This window comes from Salmo salar, chromosome 02 (genome assembly GCF_965601325.2).
Source record: "Salmo salar chromosome 02, fSalSal1, whole genome shotgun sequence".
NCBI lineage: Eukaryota > Metazoa > Chordata > Actinopteri > Salmoniformes > Salmonidae > Salmo > Salmo salar.
The window spans coordinates 56307385-56332037 of NC_138292.1; the positions used below are offsets into that span (position 1 = coordinate 56307385).

Here is a 24653-nt window from a genome sequence, read left to right on the forward strand (position 1 = left end):
ACAATTTGTTCGAACAAATCGATAGTTCTTGCTTGCGCTATGTGGTGTTGGGCTTAGTCGTATCATGGAGACATGAGTAGAGGAGAGGTGTGTGTTGGGTTTTAAGGGATAGTACTAGTATTGATTTGTGAAATGTTAACCTTGTGAGTCGGGCCTGTGAGGCAGGCTAAAGCCGTAAACAATATTGTGATGACTCCATCTCGTATTCCAATGGGCATAGGGGGTTTCTTGTGATTTTTGCCTGGGATATCGCTCCTTGTCTTGGCAACCAGCCTCCTCAAAATCAGGAGTGTTGGAGAGGGAGAGATGAGGAGTGAGTTGAGAGGTAGAAAGAGAGATGGTAACGGTTAGAGGGAAATTGTGAGTATGGAGAGAGGAAGATAGAGTTATGTAGAGGCCTGCAGGTGCTGTGTGTTTTTGGAGCCAGTATATTCATGCCACCCCAAACCCCCCCCCCCCCCCCCCCCCCCGAATTGGTGGAATGGTATCAAGCACATGTTTTCCATGTGTTTGATGCCATTCCATTCACCCACTTTACAGCCATTATTATGAGCCGTCCTCCCCTGTATGTTCACCCTGAAGAAGGCACAGTGATGCCGAAACGTTGGTTTACCAAATAAATTATTGGGAACTTGTATATAGAGTGCACAATTATCTTTATTTATTTTTATAGCCTACTCGCCGTTAGTCAGCACCTTTTCCTACTTTTTGGGGTGTTTTTGGGCAGCCTTTAGTTATTATGCTCCCAGCTTCTGGAATTGCCTGCCAGAGAACCTGAGGTAGGCCGAAACTGTGGACAAAATTTAAAACGCCTCTTTTTAGCTTTGCTTTTCCTTGGGGGGCTTTTTAGTCATTTAGTTCTTCTCATTCTTTTGTTCTGCATCTTATGTTTGTTGTGTAGTAAATATTTCAGCTTTTATTTCCATCTGGGTTTTTTTCGTTGCTGTGAAATACATTGCGTTGCATTCCATGTGTGAAATGTGCTGTATAAATGAAGCTTGATTTGATCACTTTTTTGGGTGTGCGCCAGCTCGTTATTACACTACCTCCAGCACAGACACACACTCCTCCTCACACACATCCAAGAGCCATGTCTCTTCCTCTTCTCTTGTTCTCTCTCGTTCTCTCTTTACAGTGCCTCAACAGCAAGACATCCAGTTCACTTGACTTGAAACCCAGTCAAACAAGCTCAAGCCCACCACACAAAGTTCAGGTTGACTGCTATTGTATAAATAACCTTTCATCTTCCCTGAGTCCCGGTCGTTTTTCACTCTCTTGTAACCCAACCTTGATCTATATGGATTGATTCCTAAGAATAGAGTCCAGGTTAGATAATTAGCATTACGAATGTGGCCCAGGTCTGGCTCAGTCAAGCCAGGTTAAGGATTAGCTAGCCTGGGCTAAGCCTGGGTTACATCCGTGTGTTTGCGTCTGTGTGTATGTGGTTCTCTCTCTGTTTCGTTGGCTCTAATTCATAGTGTCTGGTGCACTCAGAGCGTTGGCTAATCTCCTAATTGGCCGGGAAAATCCTCAGAGGAAACCATCTATCGCAGCAGCCAACCAATTACAGCACAGCCTACAGGGCGAGCACACAATAGAACAGGGATACAGTAAGCTTCTTAACATCCAGGAAGCAGGACGTCAATAAGTAGACTTGGGCTGTGGTTGATTCACATTGAGGGGGTGGGGGGGGGGGGGTTGTTTTGTTTTTCAGACGTGGAGGCTAGCTATGAAAGGGTGCCCATGTTTAAACACACACAGGTGAAGAGCATGGACGCACACACACAAACATACATACATGAATGCCCTCACACACACTCTCACACATCTATCACCTCAAAATGCATCCCCTTATTTTGTCAACATCTTTGCACTTCTCTCACCCACATGAAAAACCCCAAAGCCTCCATATCCACTTAAGATGCACTATTGGGTTTAAAGGTTGTGCCTCTCAGAAGAAAGACATACTGTTGCTTCGGCACATGAATGCACTGTATAGAATCTGCCAGAAAGCACATCTGTTATTGTGCGTAGATGTGGTTTGCTTGTATGCCACAATAGATATGTGTACTCCCTATTTATAATCTATTCATTTCAATGTATGGGCATAATCTATTCATTTCAATGTATGGGCACAATCTATTAATTTCAATGTATGGGCATAATCTATTCATTTCAATGTACGGGCACAATCTATTCATTTCAATGTATGGGCACAATCTATTCATTTCAATGTATGGGCATAATCTATTCATTTCAATGTATGGGCATAATCTATTCATTTCAATGTATGGGCACAATCTACTCATTTCAATGTATGGGCACAATCTATTCATTTCAATGTATGGGCAAAATCTATTCATTTCAATATACAGGCACAATCTATTCATTTCCATGTGTGGGCATAATCTATTCATTTCAATGTATGGGCATAATCTATTCATTTCAATGTATGGTCATAATCTATTCATTTCAATGTATGGGCATAACCTATTCATTTCAATGTATGGGCATAATCTATTCATTTCAATGTATGGGCACAATCTATTCATTTCAATGTATGGGCATAATCTATTCATTTCAATGTATGGGCACAATCTATTCATTTCAATGTACAGGCATAATCTATTAATTTCAATGTATATGCATAATCTATTCATTTCCATGTATGGGCTCAATCTATTCATTTCCATGTATGGGCATAATCTATTAATTTCAATGTATGGGCAGGCTTGCTGTTTTACAGTCTTTAATCCTAAAGCCCCATTACTGCATGATGGAACGGCGGGACTATGAAGACACACCCACAGACACACTCTAACACACACATTCATACTATTATTATTATTTGTTTTGTATTATTGTTTGTTTATTGTTGTATATGAAATGCGTGTGACTGTCTTTGTCCATCAGTGTATCAGTGTTTTGTTACTTGTCATGTTTTGTGTTTTTGTGGAACCCAGGAAGAGTAGCTGATGCTTCAGCAAAAGCCAATGGGCATCCGAATAAACCACTGAATAAACCAATCAGATAGGTAGAGACGTGTGAGAGCTCCACAGATAGGTCAGGGAGAGGGATGTCATAGCAGCCAGTAAGGAGATGAGTGGAACCGGCTGTCACAGGCTGGCTAATGCTATGCTCTGCTGCTGCTGCCCTCTGGGTGCCTGGGGTGGCACTGGCAGTCTGCCAGTATTTTTTCCCTGCGTCCTTACATGGACGCCTCGCTCCTCGCTCTCTGGCGCCGGGAAGAGACGCTAGGGGCCAAATGTGTGTGATGAGATAGAGAGGGATTTAGAGAAAGGGTGTGTGTGTGCACGCACGTGTGCGGGAAGCCATGCCAGATCCCTAGCACTTCACCTCATTCATATTGACGGCCCGCGACAGTGCGGCACTGTGTGTCTCTTTGGGTTTTCTAAAGGGGTCCGTCACATTAAATTCCCTGCGCTCACTAACAGGCAATGGCTTTGCCTCTCTCTGTGTGAAGATGCTAACGTTGACACAGCACACACACACTCACTCAGTGAATTCACAACCACTCATACACACACATAAACACTCATAGTGCATTATCACGCGTACACACAAACTAACACACACACACTAACACACACACTCATTGCCACTTATATGTACACTCATAAACAACCACACACACAGCCATTAACACATCACCTCTAATCACGTCATTCTCTCTGTCTCTCCTTCCCTCTCCAGCTCTCCCCTCCCTCCGTCCCTCCCCCTCCCCCTCTCCCATCGCACTTGCTCCTCCACTTTCTCCCTCAAACTCAACCCACTCCCTCTCTCACTCTCTCCCTTTCCTTTCCTTTCTCACTCACTCATGACATTTTCCATCGTCCCACTTCCTCTCCTCGCTCATCAACTCCCCATTCACTTTCTTACATTCTTTCTCTCTCTCTCTCTCTCTCTCCTCCTCCTTGTCTATCAGCAGGGTAAGGAAGGTTTCCTCCAGATCCTCCACAGGTACATGGAGGTCCACGGGACGGTGTACTACGAAACCCAGCGGCCCCCCGAGGTGCCTGCCTACGTCAAGAACCACGGCCTGCTGCCCCAGCACGAGCTGCAGACGCTGCTCCGCAAGGCCAAGGTACTGGAACACGCACACACTAGACGATAAACCAACATACACAAGAGGTAACACACAACAGATGTGGGATCTTAATTGGATCACCCTGTTGCAGGATAACTTTCCTGCAATGCAGGAAATGTAAGTGTATTTGAGGTTTAAAAAGGCTTCTTAAGTTTGTAATTTCCACTTTGAAATTCAGGCTTGATTTTCAGTTACGGATGTATCAATGTATCAACCTCTACAAACAATGTCCAATCATTAGAATCCTCATAATTCATATTTCCTGTTGCTGCAGGGTTATTTTCCTGCTGTAACAAACTGGCTCAAATTAAGATCCTAGATCTGTACATGCGCAAACACATTCAGGCACCATGCACGCACACATAATGCACACACACAACACACACACACACTAGTTCCACACACACTAGTGTTGCACCAGCACTAACTACAACAGCATCTACGCAAGGCCAACACAGAGTTACCTTCCAGTCCCTGGTATATCTGTAAATGGCAGCATTTTCAATTGACAAGCATTAATAAAATAACTGATGGTTATCCTAACTAGTATCATCTTCGTCTCCTCCACCAGCTCTTCATCGGGTTTGGTTTCCCCTACGAAGGGCCCGCCCCTCTGGAGGCCATAGCCAATGGGTGCATCTACCTGCAGCCCAAGTTCCACCCACCCCACAGCTCGCTCAATCACGAGTTCTTCAGAGGGAAGCCAACGTCTAGAGAGGTGAGCTCCCATTGGTCAACACCGTATCTAGTACTGTACCACTCTTCAATTGAAAATTAACCAATGAAATTCAACAAACTACCAACATTCCCGATTGTACACCAAATGTGCCACTTATACATCACAGAATATTGCTTTAAACTGGAAGGTTCTACTAATTCTATACTCCACCCCTCTCAGGTGTCGTCCCAGCACCCGTATGCAGAGCAGTACATCGGGCGGCCCCACGTCATGACAGTAGACTACAACAACTCCCAGGAGTTTGACTCTGCCATCAGAGAGATCATGAGTACCAAGGTACAGTTATTTCATTATGTATTTCTTGACTCATTGGTTTCTTTGGCAGTGACCAAACACACTATGTTGCACCAGGGAAGGATTGTACAACCATATAACGAGTCTGACGAGCCAGACGCAAACAAAATACTGCTTTCTCGGGAACAGGCCCAGATCCCCGTGATTTGCGTGAAGAGGAGGCGGAGAAAAAGTGGCCAAAGGGCGGGCTGCCTTCTGAGAATTCGTAGGCGATCGAATTAACCCCACTTCCTTCCATTCTGCTAGCAAACGTGCAATCTTTGGACAATAAAATCGATGACCTACGCGCAAGATTAAACTACCAACGAGACATTCAAACCTCTAATATCTTATGCTTCACGAAGTCGTGGCTGAATGACGACACTATCAACATACAGCTGGCTGGTTATACGCTGTACTGGCAGGATAGAACAGTGGCGTCTGGTAAGACAAGGAGCAGCGGACTATGTATTTTTGTAAATAACAGCTGGTGCACGACCTATTGCTCGCCTGAGGAAGAGTATCTCATGATAAGCTGTAGACCACACAATCTACCGAAAGAGTTTTCATCTGTATTTTTCATAGCTGTTTACATACCACCACAGACAGAAGCTGGCACTAAGACAGCATTGAATGAGCTGTGTTCCGCCATAAGCAAACAAGAAAACGCTCACCCAGAGGCGGCGCTCCTAGTAGCCGGGGACTTTTATGCTGGGAAACTTAAATCCACTTTACCAAATTTCTATCAGCATGTTAAATGTGCAACCAGAGGAAAAAAACTCTGGACCACCTTTACTCCACACACAGAGACGCATACAAAGCTCTCCCTCGCCCTCCATTTGGCAAATCTGACCATAATTCTATACTCCTGCTTACAAGCAAAAATTAAAGCAGTGACTAGATCAATAAAAAAGTGGTCAGATGAAGCAGATGCTAAGCTACAGGACTGTTTTGCTAGCACGGACTGGAATATGTTCTGGGATTCCTCCGATAGCATTGAAGAGTACACCACATCAGTCACTGGCTTCATCAATAAGTGCATCGATGACGTCGTCCCCACAGTGACCATACGTACTGTACATACCCCAACCAGAAGCCATGGATTACAGGCAATATCCGCACTGAGCTAAAGGCTAGAGCTGCCGCTTCAAGGAGTGGGACTCTAATCCGGAAGCTTATAACAAATCCCGCTATGCCAGCCAACGAACCATCAAACAGACAACGCATCAATACAGGACTAAGATCGAATCGTACTACACCAGCTCTGATGCTCATCGGATGTGGCAGGGCTTGCAAACCATTACAGACTACAAATTGAAGCAAAGCCGAGAGCTGCCCATTGACATGAGCCTACCAAACGAGCTAAACTACTTCTATGCTCGCTTCGAGGCAAATAACACTGAGACATGCATGAGAGCACCAGCTGTTCCGGATAACTGTGTGATCACGCTCTCCGCAGTCAATGTGACTAAGACCTTTAAACAGGTCAGCATTCACAAGGCCACAGGGCCATACGGATTACCAGAACGTGTGCTGCGAGCATGTGCTGACCAACTGGCAAGTATCTTCACTGACATTTTTAACCTCTCCCTGTCTGAATCTGTAATTCCAACACGTGTTAAGCAGACCACCATAGTGCCTGTGCCCAAGAACACTAAGGTAACCTGCCTAAATGACTACCAACCCGTAGAGCTCACGTCTGTAGTCATGAAATGCTTTGAAATGCTGATCATGTCTCACATCAACACATTTTTTACATTTTTTACATTTTAGTCATTTAGCAGACGCTCTTATCCAGAGCGACTTACAAATTGGTGCATTCACCTATAATATCCAGTGGAACAACCACTTTACAATAGTGCATCTAAATCTTTTAAGGGGGGGGTTAGAAGGATTACTTTATCCTATCCCAGGTATTCCTTGAAGAGGTGGGGTTTCAGGTGTCTCCGGAAGGTGGTGATTGACTCCGCTGTCCTGGCGTCGTGAGGGAGCTTGTTCCACCATTGGGGTGCCAGAGCAGCGAACAGTTTTGACTGGGCTGAGCGGGAACTGTGCTTCCTCAGAGGTAGGGAGGCGAGCAGGCCAGAGGTGGATGAACGGAGTGCCCTTGTTTGGGTGTAGGGCCTGATCAGAGCCTGAAGGTACGGAGGTGCCGTTCCGCTCACAGCTCCGTAGGCAAGCACCATGGTCTTGTAGCGGATGCGAGCTTCGACTGGAAGCCAGTGGAGAGAGCGGAGGAGCGGGGTGACGTGAGAGAACTTGGGAAGGTTGAACACCAGACGGGCTGCGGCGTTCTGGATGAGTTGTAGGGGTTTAATGGCACAGGCAGGGAGCCCAGCCAACAGCGAGTTGCAGTAATCCAGACGGGAGATGACAAGTGCCTGGATTAGGACCTGCGCCGCTTCCTGTGTGAGGCAGGGTCGTACTCTGCGAATGTTGTAGAGCATGAACCTACAGGATCGGGTCACCGCCTTGATGTTGGTGGAGAACGACAGGGTGTTGTCCAGGGTCACGCCAAGGCTCTTAGCACTCTGGGAGGAGGACACAAGGGAGTTGTCAACCGTGATGGCGAGATCATGGAACGGGCAGTCCTTCCCCGGGAGGAAGAGCAGCTCCGTCTTGCCGAGGTTCAGCTTGAGGTGGTGATCCGTCATCCACACTGATATGTCTGCCAGACATGCAGAGATGCGATTCGCCACCTGGTTGTCAGAAGGGGGAAAGGAGAAGATTAGTTGTGTGTCATCTGCATAGCAATGATATGAGAGACCATGTGAGGATATGACAGAGCCAAGTGACTTGGTGTATAGCGAGAATAGGAGTGGGCCAAGAACAGAGCCCTGGGGGACACCAGTGGTGAGAGCACGTGGTGCGGAGACAGATTCTCGCCACGCCACCTGGTAGGAGCGACCTGTCAGGTAGGACGCAATCCAAGCGTGCGCGGTGCCGGAGATGCCCAGCTCGGAGAGGGTGGAGAGGAGGATCTGATGGTTCACGGTATCAAAGGCAGCAGATAGGTCTAGAAGGATGAGAGCAGAGGAGAGAGAGTTAGCTTTAGCAGTGCGGAGAGCCTCCGTGACACAGAGAAGAGCAGTCTCAGTTGAATGCCCAGTCTTGAAACCTGACTGATTAGGATCAAGAAGGTCATTCTGAGAGAGATAGCAAGAGAGCTGGCCAAGCACGGCGCGTTCAAGAGTTTTGGAGAGAAAGGAAAGAAGGGATACTGGCCTGTAGTTGTTGACATCGGAGGGATCGAGTGTAGGTTTTTTCAGAAGGGATGCAACTCTCGCTCTCTTGAAGACGGAAGGGACGTAGCCAGCGGTCAAGGATGCGTTGATGAGCGAGGTGAGGTAGGGGAGAAGGTCTCCGGAAATGGTCTGGAGAAGAGAGGAGGGGATAGGGTCAAGTGGGCAGGTTGTTGGGCGGCCGGCCGTCACAAGACGCGAGAGTTCATCTGGAGAGAGAGGGGAGAAAGAGGTCAAAGCACAGGGTAGGGCAGTGTGAGCAGGACCAGCAGTGTCGTTTGACTTAGCAAACGAGGATCGGATGTCGTCAACCTTCTTTTCAAAATGGTTGACGAAGTCATCCGCAGAGAGGGAGGAGGGGGGGGGGGGGGGAGGGGGAGGAGGATTAAGGAGGGAGGAGAAGGTAGCAAAGAGCTTCCTAGGGTTAGAGGCAGATGCTTGGAGTTTAGAGTGGTAGAAAGTGGCTTTAGCAGCAGAGACAGAAGAGGAAAATGTAGAGAGGAGGGAGTGAAAGGATGCCAGGTCCGCAGGGAGGCGAGTTTTCCTCCATTTCCGCTCGGCTGCCCGGAGCCCTGTTCTGTGAGCTCGCAGTGAGTCGTCGAGCCACGGAGCAGGAGGGGAGGACCAAGCCGGCCTGGAGGATAGGGGACAGAGGAAATCAAAGGATGCAGAGAGGGAGGAGAGGAGGGTTGAGGAGGCAGAATCAGGAGATATGTTGGAGAAGGTTTGAGCAGAGGGAAGAGATGATAGGATGGAAGAGGAGAGAGTAGCGGGAGAGAGAGAGCGAAGGTTGGGACGGCGCAATACCATCCGAGTAGGGGGAGAGTGAGAAGTGTTGGATGAGAGCGAGAGGGAAAAGGATACAAGGTAGTGGTCGGAGACTTGGAGGGGAGTTGCAATGAGATTAGTGGAAGAACAGCATCTAGTAAAGATGAGGTCAAGCGTATTGCCTGCCTTGTGAGTAGGGGGGGAAGGTGAGAGGGTGAGGTCGAAAGAGGAGAGGAGTGGAAAGAAGGAGGCAGAGAGGAATGAGTCGAAGGTAGACGTGGGGAGGTTAAAGTCACCCAGAACTGTGAGAGGTGAGCCATCCTCAGGAAAGGAACTTATCAAGGCGTCAAGCTCATTGATGAACTCTCCAAGGGAACCTGGAGGGCGATAAATGATAAGGATGTTAAGCTTGAAAGGGCTGGTAACTGTGACAGCATGGAATTCAAATGAGGAGATAGACAGATGGGTCAGGGGAGAAAGAGAGAATGTCCACTTGGGAGAGATGAGGATTCCAGTGCCACCACCCCGCTGGCTCGATGCTCTAGGGGTATGCGAGAACACGTAGTCAGACGAGGAGAGAGCAGTAGGAGTAGCAGTGTTATCTGTGGTGATCCATGTTTCCGTCAGCGCCAGGAAGTCTAGGGACTGGAGGGTAGCATAGGCTGAGATGAACTCAGCCTTGTTGGCCGCAGACCGGCAGTTCCAGAGGCTGCCGGAGACCTGGAACTCCACGTGGGTCGTGCGCGCTGGGACCACCAGGTTAGAGCGGCAGCGGCCACGCGGTGTGGAGCGTTTGTATGGCCTGTGCAGAGGAGAGAGAACAGGGATAGGCAGACACATAGTAGACAAGCTACAGAAGAGGCTACGCTAATGCAAATGAGATTGGAGTGACAAGTGGACTACACGTCTCGAATGTTCAGGAAGTTAAGCTTACGTTGCAAAAATGTTATTGACTAAAATGATACAGTACTGCTGGCTGGTGGAGTAGGCTAGCTAGCAGTGGCTGCGTTGTTGACTTTGAACGTGTAGCTGGCTAGGTAACCTCGGTAGTTTCAGTACTACACCTTGTCATGATACAAAGCAACTTTGTAGCTAGCTAGCTAACATAACACTAATCAAGACGTTCCTTGTAGTGTATTTAGTTTCAACAATGCTGCTCGTCGGTAATAGTTGGCTAGGTTAGGAAAAATGGCGTCGCGGGGGACGGAAATAGCTGGCTAGCTAACCTCGATGGCTGGCTAGCTAACAATTATCAATTAACAATTATCAAGCTATGACAAAGACAACTAGGTAGCTCGCTAGGTAACACTGCACTAGTCAAATCGTTCCGTTGTGAAGTATTAGTAACTACAGCGTTGCTAGTCGGTAACGGACGGCTATCTGGCAGTGGGTTAATGATGACTAGGTGTGTTGAGTAAGTCTGGCGCCGCGTCGCGGCTGGCTAGCACACCTCGATAATACTCAAACTCAAACTACACAATTATCTTAGATACAGAGACAGCACAGACAACTATGTAGCTGGCTAACTAACACTAACACCACACTAATCAAGTCGTTGCGTTGTAATGTAATAGTTTCTGCGGTGCTGTTAGTCGGTAGAAGTTGGCTAGCTAACAGTGATGACTAGCTAGCTAGCAGCTAGCAGTGTTGACTACGTTAGGAGGACGAAGATAGCTAGCCTCGATAATTACTCAGTTACTCTAAACTACACAATTATCTTTGATACAAAGACGGCTATGTAGCTAGCTAAGAAGAATTGCTCAGATCAAACAAATCAAGCCGTTGTAATGTAGCGAAGTGGAATATTACCTGTGGAGCGAAGCGTGGTGCGACTGCTCGCTCCAAACCGCCACCATTATCCCAGAAACCCTAGACCCACTCCAATTTGCATACCACCCCAACAGATCCACAGATGATGCAATCCCTATTGCACTCCACACTGCCCTTTCCCACCTGGACAAAAGAAACACCTATGTGAGAATGCTATTCATTGACTACAGCTCAGCGTTCAACACCATAGTGCCCTCAAAACTCATCAATAAGCTAAGGACCCTGGGACTAAACACCTCCCTCTGCAACTGGATCGTGGACTTCCTGACGGGCTGCCCCCAGGTGGTAAGGGTAGATAATAACACATCCGCCACGCTGATCTTCAACACAGGAGCCCCTCAGGGGTGCGTGCTCAGCCCCATCCTGTACTCCCTGTTCACTCATGACTGCACGGCCAGGCACGACTCCAACACCATCATTAAGTTTGCCGATGACACAACAGTGGTAGGCCTGATCACTGACAACGACGAGACAGCCTATAGGGAGGAGGTCAGAGACCTGGCAGTATGGTGTAAGGACAACAACCTCTCCCTGAACGGGATCAAGACAAAGGAGATAATTGTGGACTACAGGAAAAAGAGGACCGAAGACGCCCCCATTCTCAATGACAGGGCTGTAGTGGAGCAGGTTGAGAGTTTCAAGTCCCTTGGTGTCCACATCACCAACAAACTAACATGGTCCAAGCACACCAAGATAGTTGTGAAGAGGGCATGACAAAACCTATTCCCCCTCAGGACACTGAAAATATTTGGCATGTGTCCTCAGATCCTCAAAAGGTTCTACAGCTGCACCATTGAGAGCATCCTGACGGGTTGCATCACTGCCTGGTATGGCAACTGGGCCGTTCACACTTCAGAGGGTAGAGTGAACGGTTCCAGGACATCACTGGGGCCAAGCGTCCTGCCATCCAGGACCTCTATACTAGAGGAAGGCCCTATAAATTGTCAAAGACTCCAGCCACCCTAGTCAAAGAATGTTCTCTCCGCTACCGCACGGCAAGCGATACCAGAGTGCCAAGTCTAGGTCCAAGAGGCTTCTAAGCAGCTTCTACCTCCAAGCCATAAGACTCCTGAACATCTAATCAAATGACTACCCAGACGTCTTGCATTGTCCCCCCTCCCCTCTTTTACACCACTACTACTCTATGTTGTTATCATCTATCTATAGTCACTATAATAACTGTACCTACATGTACATATTACCTCAATTACCTCGACTAACTGGTGCCCCTGCACATTGACTCTGTACCGGTACCCCCCTATATATAGTCTCGCTATTGTTATTTTACTTCTGCTCTTTAGTTACTTTTATTTCTTATTCTTATCTGTATTTTTTTTTAACTGCGTTATTGGTTAGGGGCTCGTAAGTAAGCATTTCATGTGCATGTGACTAATAAAATTGGATTTGATTTTGATTTGATTTGATACTGATCGGGTGACGCTGCTTTTTTAAATTACGTTTCAGCTCGCTCCATCCAGGAAATACTGTGCACTTGAAATGCACCTCCGAAAGCTCCATATGGAGAAGCACTAGCTGCAATGGTTTAACCTAGGACAGTGGTGTATGCTACGCTAGCATTGGGAAACAGTGTGTCCACAGCCAGGGGTAATTAGCAGTAAATGTGGCTTAATGGGAACCTGCAGTCAGCTTGAGGCTACAGGGAGTGTGAGAGGTTGAGAGAAGTTGAAAAAGAGGTCAAACAGGCTGATTAAAATGCCTCTATAAGGCTGTGTTGTTTGTGTGTGTGTGTGATTTTGTGTGTGTTTGTGTGTGTGTCTGTGTGTCTCTAAATGTGTGTGTGTTCTTCCCTCTCCACTCTCCTGCTGTCTGCTGTGTCTTGTCAGACATGCCGTAGCTCAGTGCCCCGGCGCTGTCTGTCTGTCTGTCTGTCTGTCTGTCTGTCTGTCTGTCTGTCTGTCTGTCTGTCTGTCTGTCTGTCTGTCTGTCTGTCACTCCACTGAAAGATGGCTGCCCTGTCTGTCTGTCTGTCTGTCTGTCTGTCTGTCTGTCTGTCTGTCTGTCTGTCTGTCTGTCTGTCTGTCCACTGAAAGATGTCTGTCTGTCTGTCTGTCTGTCTGTCTGTCTGTCTGTCTGTCTGTCTGTCTGTCTGTCTGTCTGTCTGTCTGTCTGTCACTCCACTGAAAGATGGCTGCCCTGTCTGTCTGTCTGTCTGTCTGTCTGTCTGTCTGTCTGTCTGTCTGTCTGTCTGTCTGTCTGTCCACTGAAAGATGTCTGTCTGTCTGTCTGTCTGTCTGTCTGTCTGTCTGTCTGTCTGTCTGTCTGTCCACTGAAAGATGGCTGCCCTGTCTGTCTGTCTGTCTGTCTGTCCACTGAAAGATGGCTGCCCTGTCTGTCTGTCTGTCTGTCTGTCTGTCTGTCTGTCTGTCTGTCTGTCTGTCTGTCTGTCTGTCACTCCACTGAAAGATGGCTGCCCTGTCTGTCTGTCTGTCTGTCTGTCTGTCTGTCTGTCTGTCTGTCTGTCTGTCCACTGAAAGATGTCTGTCTGTCTGTCTGTCTGTCTGTCTGTCTGTCTGTCTGTCTGTCTGTCTGTCTGTCTGTCCACTGAAAGATGGCTGCCCTGTCTGTCTGTCTGTCTGTCTGTCCACTGAAAGATGGCTGCCCTGTCTGTCTGTCTGTCTGTCTGTCTGTCTGTCTGTCTGTCTGTCTGTCTGTCTGTCTGTCTGTCTGTCTGTCTGTCTGTCTGTCCACTGAAAGATGGCTGCCCTGTCTGTCTGTCTGTCTGTCTGTCCACTGAAAGATGGCTGCCCTGTCTGTCTGTCTGTCTGTCTGTCTGTCTGTCTGTCTGTCTGTCTGTCTGTCTGTCTGTCTGTCTGTCCACTGAAAGATGTCTGTCTGTCTGTCTGTCTGTCTGTCTGTCTGTCTGTCTGTCTGTCTGTCTGTCTGTCCACTGAAAGATGGCTGCCCTGTCTGTCTGTCTGTCTGTCTGTCCACTGAAAGATGGCTGCCCTGTCTGTCTGTCTGTCTGTCTGTCTGTCTGTCTGTCTGTCTGTCTGTCTGTCTGTCTGTCTGTCTGTCTGTCTGTCTGTCACTCCACTGAAAGATGGCTGCCCTGTCTGTCTGTCTGTCTGTCTGTCTGTCTGTCTGTCTGTCTGTCTGTCTGTCTGTCCACTGAAAGATGTCTGTCTGTCTGTCTGTCTGTCTGTCTGTCTGTCTGTCTGTCTGTCTGTCTGTCTGTCCACTGAAAGATGGCTGCCCTGTCTGTCTGTCTGTCTGTCTGTCCACTGAAAGATGGCTGCCCTGTCTGTCTGTCTGTCTGTCTGTCTGTCTGTCTGTCTGTCTGTCTGTCTGTCTGTCTGTCTGTCTGTCTGTCTGTCTGTCTGTCTGTCTGTCTGTCTGTCTGTCTGTCTGTCTGTCTGTCTGTCCGTCTGTCCGTCCGTCCGTCCACTGAGAGAAGTCTGCCCTCTCTGTCTGTCACTCCAGTGATAGATGGCTGATGGGCCACTTCACCCCTCACTGGAGACTGCACACTCCCCCTGTTTGTCTGTGGGCTGGCTCTCTGTCCAGGGCGGCTCCACATGCTCAGCCATGCAGACCAAGCAATCTCTTCTGGCTGACACTTCTTCATGTTCACATAAATCCATATCCATTTCTCTTTCTATGTCTCTCTCTTGCTCTGTCTCTCTCTTTCACTCTCTCTCTCTCGCTCTCTCTATGTTCCCCCTTTCTCATTCTGTCCATCCCACTGACCTGTTGTTTTCATATTTATCCCTCTTTAATAAATGGGAGGAAGGGAGGGAGGGAGGGAGGTCAAGACTGTGCCTCTCTCTGCTTAGACCAAAGCAAATGTTGTGAGGCATATTTCTGTGCTAGTTTATATACATGATTCATAAAGTGTTATGTTTTGATAGGATTTGTGATGTGTAACTTTTTTCATACATCCTTTCTACACATTTGCTATTCTTTATTTGAAATTGGAAAAGTCAGATTTCACATCCAGTTAAACATTTTGTATTAAAACATGATTTACTGAGTGATGTAACGTTTACAAGTGAGATTTGGAACATTAGATACGTGATCTACTGTTAAAACTGGAGGGAATACATTATTAATATGTAGTCTGTACTTTCAGGCTCCACGTATTCCTAATGGAAAAGTTTAACATAACTATCTGTGCTTAATCAAAAATGTATTTCCTTGAAATATTACAACATATTATCAAAAACACTTGCTTCCAAAGGGACATCCAGTTAAGTAATACTGTATTCAGTCACTCGGGCTAAAAAGAAAACACACAATCCTGGTATTATAATAATAATAATATTTTATTTAACCTTTATTTAACTAGGCAAACCAGTTAAGAACAAATTATTATTTACAATGATGGCCTACCAAAAGGCAAAAGGCCTCCTGCGTGGACGGGGGCTGGGATTATAAATACAAAATAAAGAAAAGGACAAAACAATCATTATGACAAGAGAGACAACACAACACTTGTCAAGGGCTGGCTCAAGGAAGCAGGAGAGGCAGAGTCAAGCGCAGGAGACAGAAAAATCCGTGAACACACCTTTTAATGAGTATCCAGAAATGTCCAAACACGGTAGGGCAGGGCGCATAACAAATAGATGCTACAAACCCCAGCTTAAACTAAGCAGGGACGCAGCCCGCAAAACCTCTGCGGCAAACACAGGCAGAGGGAAAACAATCGTTCCTCAAACTAACACAGACCTGACATAGAACAATCACGCACAAAACACAAACCTACCTAGCTAGACTAAATACCCCCCCCCCCCCCCCCCCCCCACTAACAACTAAAACAAAACAGGTGCGTGCCTAACCTAGACCTAACCAACAGAAAAGTGAAACAGAGGATCGATGGCAGCTAGAAGGCCGGCGACAACGACCGCCGAGCGCCGCCCGGGCGAGGTGGGGCGCCACCATCCGTCGGTGTCATGACAACACTACATAAAGAGAGACCGAAGACAACAACATAGCAAGGCAGCAACACATGACAACACAGCATGGTAGCAACACAACATAACAACAACATGGTAGCAACACAACATGGTAATAGCACAAAACATGGTACAAACATTATTGGGCAGAGACAACAGCACAAAGGGCAAGAAGGTAGAGACAACAATACATCACACAAAGCAGCCACAACTGTCAGTAAGAGTGTCCAAGCGATTGAGATAAAAGTGTCCAGTTTGAGTGTTTGTTGCAGCTCGTTCCAGTCGCTAGCTACAGCGAACTGAAAAGAGGAGCGACCCAGGGATGTGTGTGCTTTGGGGACCTTTAACATAATGTGACTGGCAGAACAGGTGTTGTATGTGGAGGAGCAGGGCTGCAGTAGATATCTCAGATTGGGGGGAGTGAGGCCTAAGAGGGTTTTATAAATAAGCATCAACCAGTGGGTCTTGTGACGGGTATACAGAGATGATCAGTTTACAGAGGAGTATAGAGTGCAGCGATGTCTCCGTAATCTAGCATGGGAAGGATGGTCATCTGAATCAGGGTTAGTTTGGCAGCTGGGGTGAAAGAGGAGAGATTAAGATAGAGGAAAGCATGGTCTAGATTTAACTTTAGCCTGCAGCTTTGATATGTGCTGAGAGAAGGACAGTGTACCGTCTAGCCATACTCCCAAGTACTTGTAGAGGTGACTACCTCAAGCTCTAAACCCTCAGAGGTAGTAATCACACCTGTGGGGAGAGGGGCATTCTTCTTACCAAACCACGTGACCTTTGTTTTGGAGGTGTTCATAATAAAGTTAAGGGTAGAGAAAGCTTGTTGGACACTAAGAAAGCGTTTTTTGTTGAGCATTTAACACAAAATACAGGGAGCGGCCAGCTGAGTATAAGACTGTATCATCTGCAAATAAATGGATGAGAGAGCTTCCTACTGCCTGAGCTATGTTGTTGATGTAAATTGAGAAGAGCGTGGGGCCTAGGATCGAGCCTTGGGGTACTCCCTTGGTGACAGGCAGTGGCTGAGACAGCAGATTTTCTGACTTTATACACTGCACTCTTTGAGAGAGGTAGTTGCAAACCAGGCCAAAGATCCCTCAGAAACACTAATATTCCTTAGCCGGCCCACAAGAATGGAATGGTCTACCGTATCCAAAGCTTTGGCCAAGTCAATAAAAATAGCTAAATACTTCAACCAACTGAGCAGTCGGATCCACATTGTTACATGGTCCTAATAACATACAATGGGGAACAATAATATAAGACAATCTGTTTCCGTTTTCAGATCATTTTTGTAATTTCCATGTCCATTTAGATCAGGAAGTACATTTCCAGTTAGTTTATTGAGTTTAGTTTCATTTACAGTTTCAAGTCGGTATGTGGGTGTGTTTTGCCTCAGCTAGAGAGAGAAATAATTAGTATTTTGATGAATTACAGCAATATTGATATTCTTTATCTGACAAATCAAAGGTGAGCCTTTTGTTGAATTGCTATGAATATCTATGCAAACGAATAGCTATGCAAATGAGTGCGTCCCAAATTGCATCCTATTCCCTACATGCCTCCAGAAGGACCCATAGGGCTTTGATCAAAAGCAGTGCACTATGTAGGGAATAGGCTGCCATTTGGGACACACAAGTCACCCACTGCAATTAAGCCAAACCCACTTCAAAATGGCCACGGTTACATCCCAAATGGCACCCTATGGGTCCTGGTCAAAAGTAGTGCACTATGTAAGGAATTAGGTGCCATTTGTGACGCAGGACATGTTTATTTGTTGTGATTAATGGGTAGAATTGGCTATTTATTGCAATTAGGATGAACGATGGGGAAACAGGCAAAACAATATTGAAATTTGGAAAATATGGTCATTTAGTGGTGTTATGCTGGTTGCCTAGCAACACATTATGTGGAAATGTTCTGATCTGTGGTAATCTGGGTGTGTGGGTGTGTGTCTTTGCAGGTCGAGCCATACCTACCCTATGAGTACACCTGCGAGGGAATGCTGGAGAGGGTACACGCCTACATAGAGCATCAGGTAGGTTCACCGTGCACACAGACATTAACACACACACATGCATACATACATGCAGGCACTCAACCATGTCTGTTTGTCCCAAAACATATTATCATAAATGCCTTCCTACCACACACACTATCTCACCTCTGTCTGTAATCAACCTGGAGAGGTCACTAATCAACACTGATTCTCATTGTGGACTAGACCCGGGTTTCCCAAACCCGGTCCCATACCCCCGGTTTCACGTTTTGGTTTCGCCATAGCACTACACCGCTGATTCAAATCATCAAAGCTTGATGATGCGTTGGTTATTTGAATCAGCTGTGAAGTGCTAGGGCGAAACCAAAACGTGTACCCGGGGGGGTGCTCTTGTGTGTTTCTGTGCAATAGCCTACTATTTGTGTAAATACACAGTCCTTGACATTATTTTTACTTACGTCATTTCGCAGACACTGTTATTCAGAGCGATTTACGGTAGTGCGTGCATACCTTTTTGTACTGGTCCCCCGTGGGAATCGAACCCACATCCCTGGCATTGCAAGCACCATGCTCTACCAACTGAGCCATACAGGACCACTGTGCTATTGCCATGCTAGTCATGAATCTAATGTTACTATGTAATGCATGTTTATTGGGTCATTGTTAGATACAGTCCCATATCCCATTCTTTCGTACTCTGAAAATATCTCTTCAGCCCCGTGTATTTATCTACTGTATAGGATATTCATAACCTCTCTGTTTCCATTACAGAACCATCCCCGTGTTTATCTTCCTCGGTGTGTTTAAATAAAGTTCCTGTGTGTGTTTACTCTTCGGCTGCGTATTCCCCTCTAACCGGGGACGGTGTCAGTGGGTCACAAACCAGTAAAATACATAGAGCCGGATCACTCTTATTTGCTGACTCATCTCCACACGTCTCAGACCTTAGTAGGGCCGACACAGACAGAGACTGAACTGTCACTATCAGATTCTGATATATCTGCTCTAATCTGTTTGTGTCTGAAAAATTGCCAGTCAAAACTCCTATTAAAACGGTCTGGCTAATATGTCAAATCGGTTCTCTTTCAAGTTTTAAAACGAGTTATCTCTCTGGTGCTGTTGGACCCAGATGAGTTTTGTCAGGGAATAGGTGAAGGATTGATGGGAGATTATTTGGAGTGATGTGCAGTATAGAGGAGGTTAGAGAAACGGCTGTTTATTTTGTATTTCTGTCCCTCGATGCCCTGAAGTGTTTGGAAATGTAGATTTATTCACAGCTAAAGGCAAAAGTGTCAGCGGGCTTTGATTTGTGTTGGCTTTCGTGTTTGTTTTGCGTGGGAGTGACAATTCGTGCATGTGGATGTGCGTAGCTAACTTGGCATCTGTGCATGCATTTGCACTGTCAACAAAAATACCACATTCTGTATAATGTAATCTCGGCACCCAGAAACAAATCTCCTGTGTGTGGTATCACGAGAGACTACCTATGTGTTGTGTTGTTCAACATCCCCTTCCCCTCTCTCTCCTCTCCCTCCAGGACTTCTGTACCCCCGAGGCCCCCTTCCCTCCGGCCAACTCCTCCTCCAAGCTGGGGCTTAGTAGTTCGGCTAGCCCTGGGCCTCTATTTGTCCTGCTGCCCAATTCCAGTGCCCTAACCTGGGCCCCCAACGCCAACGCCCCCCCTGCCTGGCCCCCCCTCAGCTCCCTGAGGCTGCTGGCGTCCCAGGAGGGCCAGTCGTGTGTGGAGGCGTGCCAGCGTGCCAACCTGGTGTGTGAGCCCGCGCTGTTCCGCTTCGTCAATAATAGGGAGGCCCTCCGTGGGTGAGTGGCACCTTGGCACACCTGTTTTCACATTAAGCCATATTCGTACACACACACATTGGACATACGTTTCTAACAGCCACACACACACATATGCAGACATTCGAAACACACAATCACTACATGTCACTAACAATCATACAAACATGCACAATGCTCTCTGACCTCTGTAACCACCCTACCACTCAAATGGTACCATACAGTGGATAGTTCCCTAAGGGCTGTCTGTGGGCGTAATACTCAACCAGCTACAGCAAGGATGTCAGGTTCAAAGTCTTCTCAGTGATGTCAGGTGTCTTGTCGGCACCATCTAGAGATCTGTAGTGACAGCAGAATACGATAAGAGTGTCACAGCAACGCTAACTTTTCCTCCTCTTTTATCTTTCCCTTTCTCCTTGTCTTTCTCTTCATCACCCATCCTGCTCAATGTATTTTTCCTTTCTTTATCTTCGGTTCCTTTTTTACTTCATGCCTGTCTCTCTCTGCGTCTCTCTCTGCGTCTCTCTCTGCGCCTCTGTCTGCGTCTCTCTGTGCGTCTCTGTCTGCGTCTCTCTCTGCGTCTCTCTCTGCGCCTCTCTCTGCGCCTCTCTCTGCGCCTCTGTCTGCGCCTCTCTCTGCGCCTCTCTCTGCGCCTCTCTCTGCGCCTCTCTCTGCGTCTGTGTCTGCGTCTCTGTCTGCGTCTCTCTCTGCGTCTCTCTCTGCGCCTCTCTCTGCGCCTCTGTCTGCGCCTCTCTCTGCGTCTCTCTCTGCGTCTCTCTCTGCGTCTCTCTCTGCGTCTCTCTCTCTGTCTCTGTCTGCGTCTCTCTCTGCGTCTCTCTCTGCGTCTGTGTCTGCGTCTGTGTCTGCGTCTCTCTCTGTGTCTCTCTCTGCGTCTCTCTCTGCGTCTCTCTCTGCGTCTGTGTCTGCGTCTCTCTCTGCGTCTCTCTCTGCGTCTGCGTCTCTCTCTGCGTCTCTCTCTGCGTCTCTCTCTGCGTCTGTGTCTGCGTCTGTGTCTGCGTCTCTCTCTGTGTCTCTCTCTGCGTCTCTCTCTGCGTCTCTCTCTGCGTCTGTGTCTGCGTCTCTGTCTGCGTCTCTGTCTGCGTCTCTGTCTGCGTCTCTCTCTGCGTCTCTCTCTGTCTCTCTCTGTTTCTCCGACTATTTCTCTCTCTCTCTCTCTCCCCCTCGGTTTCCCCTTCCATCTCTTCCCCCTTTTCATCCTCCCCCTCCCCTCATGGACTCTCTCTTTCTCTTTGTATCGCTCAATCAAACACCCTCTATGCATCACCCCCTCCCTTCATCAAACATTCCACCCCCCACCCCTCCCCCCACCAGGTTAGAGGTGCAGTGTGAGGTGGTGGAGGCAGAGGTCAACCACGTGTTCCCGGCCTTCTCCGTCCTACGCAGGGAGTGCGGTCTCCAGAAAGACCCCCTCCTCTACAGCTGTGCCGGCCTCAGCCCCAAGTACCGCCGCCTCTGCCCCTGCCGGGACTACCGCCGCGGCCAGGTTGCCCTCTGCCGAGACTGCTTATGAGGAGGGGCCAGGAGTTTTTCCAATGAACGCCTAACCCAGCTAAGTGGCTAGGAACAACTCCAGGCGCTCTAGTTATAGCCTATGAATTGTAGACTATAAACTATGGACTATAAAATGAACCGGCCCTGGTTATGATGCTAGGAGAGGGGGTGGCTAAAGCCGAAGGACCCCCCGACTGGAAGACTTGGTTTGAGCTATCCTCTGAGCTTGAGTGGGTTGTTGTCCCATAGTCACCCCCCCACCCACCCACCCATCCTTCCTTGGTTTCTAAATGGACAAAGATGTTTCTGATATGAGCCTATGGATGGTTTGCCTCAAAGCTCCTCACTGGCCTAAGAGAGATGTGCTGGACTATACTGCAACGAGTATAACCATTCACCATGTGGCCAGAGCAATACACAGTAGTAGAGAAACGGCTATATTGCCATCTAGCTAGCTACCTAAATAATACCTAGAGGAGACCCACTGACCGGAAGATCATTGATTTGCTGCTACAATATCAATAATTTGACTTTAACCCTCCAAGATCAGGGAGTTAAGAGAGTAATTGACCCGGGCGAGAAAATGGGTCCTAGAAAACGTGACCTTTGAGTGGAACGCCAACTTCGGGTCAATAACCAATCTCCTTCTCTCTTTGGCGCTGCGCTTTGACAATGGATGATGGACACAGACTCTCTCCCTAGACTCTCTCCTCCTTTTAAAGATTAAATGTTTCTTTTGTGCGACTAAGATAACCCTGACTGCCAACGGAGTCAATGCAATCAGCTCTGTTGCGTTAAAATGGACTAAAACAGATTAAAGCTTATTTTTGAATAAAGCGAACGTTTTGAGCTCTGCTACTGCGAGAACAGGATTTTTGAGGACCTTTCGGCGGTTTTGTGACGGAAATAAAAAATAAAAACGGAAAGTTAAAACGAGATCAAAGCGTCACTGTCGTTTTGTTGTCGGTCTTGTCATGGTTCGTAAATATTTTGGTTTCTTTCATCTCCGGCTGCTCATTTACCATTTCCCTCCTGTCCTCCCCTGCCCATCCATCCATGAGAGAGAGAGATATAAGAGATGTTTGATCTTCCACTCCTCCACAGCCAGAAGCAGGGGATGAGACTGTCGATAAGTTGCGTTGGAGAGGGGAGGATATCAGATATCTGTTCTGCTTTCTAGTTTTCCAGACCAGACATGCACTTCTGAGGCCAGCGTTCAAAACACTTCTGCTTACCTTGGGAAGTGAGTGGGTGATCCAACATAACCCTTAATGTACCAGTCCAATGCTCATAGTAGGATAGTAGCTGGACTCTACTAAGAAGCAGATTATGAAACATACTGTACACACTGTATATACAATTATACCGTACAAGTCTATGGAGTCTTGGAGCTAACTGTTTTTACGCCAAGTAGGAATCCTTTGGGAGAGTGCAATGGTTTTCCTCTAATAGGTCTATGGAGGTTGACATCTATGGTAGTGACGATAGTGGTCCATAACATTAGATGTCTATGGTCTTGGATGTACTGTCGGATGTACTGTGTGTTGTAGAGGGTATAATCTTCATAGTGAATATCGATTGCTGTGTACTATATATCTATTGAAGCATTGGCTTGAAGCGTTAGTTGACAGCTCTGTTTCTGCTCCGGGTCAGTATTCCAGTGAATGAAGTAGAATATAATGAATAATATATAATCAGAGTGAAGGCCATGCAGAATTCCCCATTGGCCTGAAAGGGAATAAGATAGCATTATTTAAAGCTCTCTGTGTTTTCAATTTCATATAGCCCATAGGCCAATGAATAATTTTTATCCAGGAGTTCATCTCTTGGAGCTCGATATATACAAGAATAATAAAAAGCCACTTAGCTGTATTTTGCTGAAAGATAGGAGTTTGAATGAAAACCTAATCCTACTGTTCCAAGGGGTCATAACGCCATTTCTCAACAGACAGAACTGTTATGTAATTTTATTAGCATTACTTGTGATTAAGTCATTATATAATTAGCACAGTGATTTATTCCCCAGACAGTGAAAGGTTAATTAACTCTTTTGTCTCAGTGTCTGCCTATTGCAGTGTATGTTTGTGTGTGTGTGTGTGTGTGTGCGCATAAATGAATGTGTGTGTGCGTAAGGACTGTGTGTGAGTATGGATAGGTTTGGGAGGTACACACATACACTTCTGAGCATCACGTGAGTTCCTGAAACAGGATGGGCCAGAGAGATTTATCACGATCGTTATTTATTAATCTGAGAAAATAAACACACGTTCACTCTTTCTTCTTCTCTCTATCCCCGTCTCTTTCTCTCCCTCCATCTCATAGGGTGACGTTCAAAGTTTATACACTGAGGTCATCTCTTCTAATTGGCCTGAGTTGCTGATATTTGCATAAATGTTGCCTAAGAGAGACACTGGACTGTTATGAAACAAGGATGCCCGTTCACCATGTGGTCCTGGTACTCCAGCAGGAAGTCAGATCAGACATGGTGAAGATGATATCACACTTGAATGTTATCTTTGCTACCTAACTCTTAGCTGCTGGAAATAACCCACCAGAGATCATTCATTTGCTGCTACAATATCAACAACAACAAAAATACTTTAACCCACCAATACCAGGGAGTTGAGAGAGAAATCGACCTGGGGGAGATAACAGGTGACACATCGTGTGTCAAACTCCTAGAAAACATGACCTTTGAGTGGAATGCCACCTTTGGGTCAACAACCCTCTCATCTCACCTCACCTCCTCTCTTTGGCGTTGTGCTTTGACTATGGATGATGGACACTCAGACATTCTCCCTAGACTCTTTCCTAATTTCAATGTTTATACAGTGGGTCTGCATCCCAAATGGCACCCTATTCTCTATATTGTGCTCTACTTTTGACCAGAGTCCTATGGGCCCTAGTCAAAAGTAGTACACTAAATAGGGAATAGTGTGCCATTTAGGACTTAGACAGGGGGATTTTCAGCAGCCGCATTTCATATTTTTTATAGGCCCTATCAAAAAGCTATGCAGGCAAACAGTACTTATCAAAGACACATTGTGCGTGTACGTGCGTGCGTGCGTGCGTGCGTGCGTGCGTGCGTGCGTGTGTGTGCGCGCGTGTGCCCTTGAGCAAGGAAGATATGCCACAGTGTGTGAACATTAAAAGTTATCTTACTAAGATGCCCGGTGGCAACTTTAAATACTCCATTTGTAGCTCATCAGAGATTTCAGATTGTAGTCCATTTTCAACAAAGGCAATACCATCCACATAATGCCGAGAGCCAGCATCAATGTCATGCCTGTAAGCTAGTAAAGGAAAAAGATTGAATGGCACACACCATAGAATACTCCAGGCCTCAAATATGAGAGTTGGTTAGCTTGAATGTGATGGAGAGAAACTTTCTAGGGTCCTCAATGGGGTGTGATACATCTCTAGCAGTGGCAGTCAGTGCCGTTTAAGATGAGGGAGG

General features: G+C 46.9%; 1 protein-coding gene across 1 annotated transcript in view; it reads left to right on the forward strand.

Moving 5' to 3' along the window:
* The window catches only part of LOC106588199 (alpha-1,6-mannosylglycoprotein 6-beta-N-acetylglucosaminyltransferase B), a 170158-nt gene extending 148026 nt beyond the window's left edge, over nucleotides 1-22132 (forward strand). The window contains exons 13-18 of the mRNA XM_082965092.1: nucleotides 3947-4105; nucleotides 4680-4826; nucleotides 5007-5123; nucleotides 17849-17923; nucleotides 19422-19705; nucleotides 21017-22132. Coding sequence (XP_082821218.1) covers nucleotides 3947-4105; nucleotides 4680-4826; nucleotides 5007-5123; nucleotides 17849-17923; nucleotides 19422-19705; nucleotides 21017-21215 — 981 coding nt within the window. The 3' untranslated portion in view covers nucleotides 21216-22132. The remainder of the gene's footprint in view (nucleotides 1-3946; nucleotides 4106-4679; nucleotides 4827-5006; nucleotides 5124-17848; nucleotides 17924-19421; nucleotides 19706-21016) is intronic.
* Nucleotides 22133-24653: the final 2521 nt, after the last annotated feature.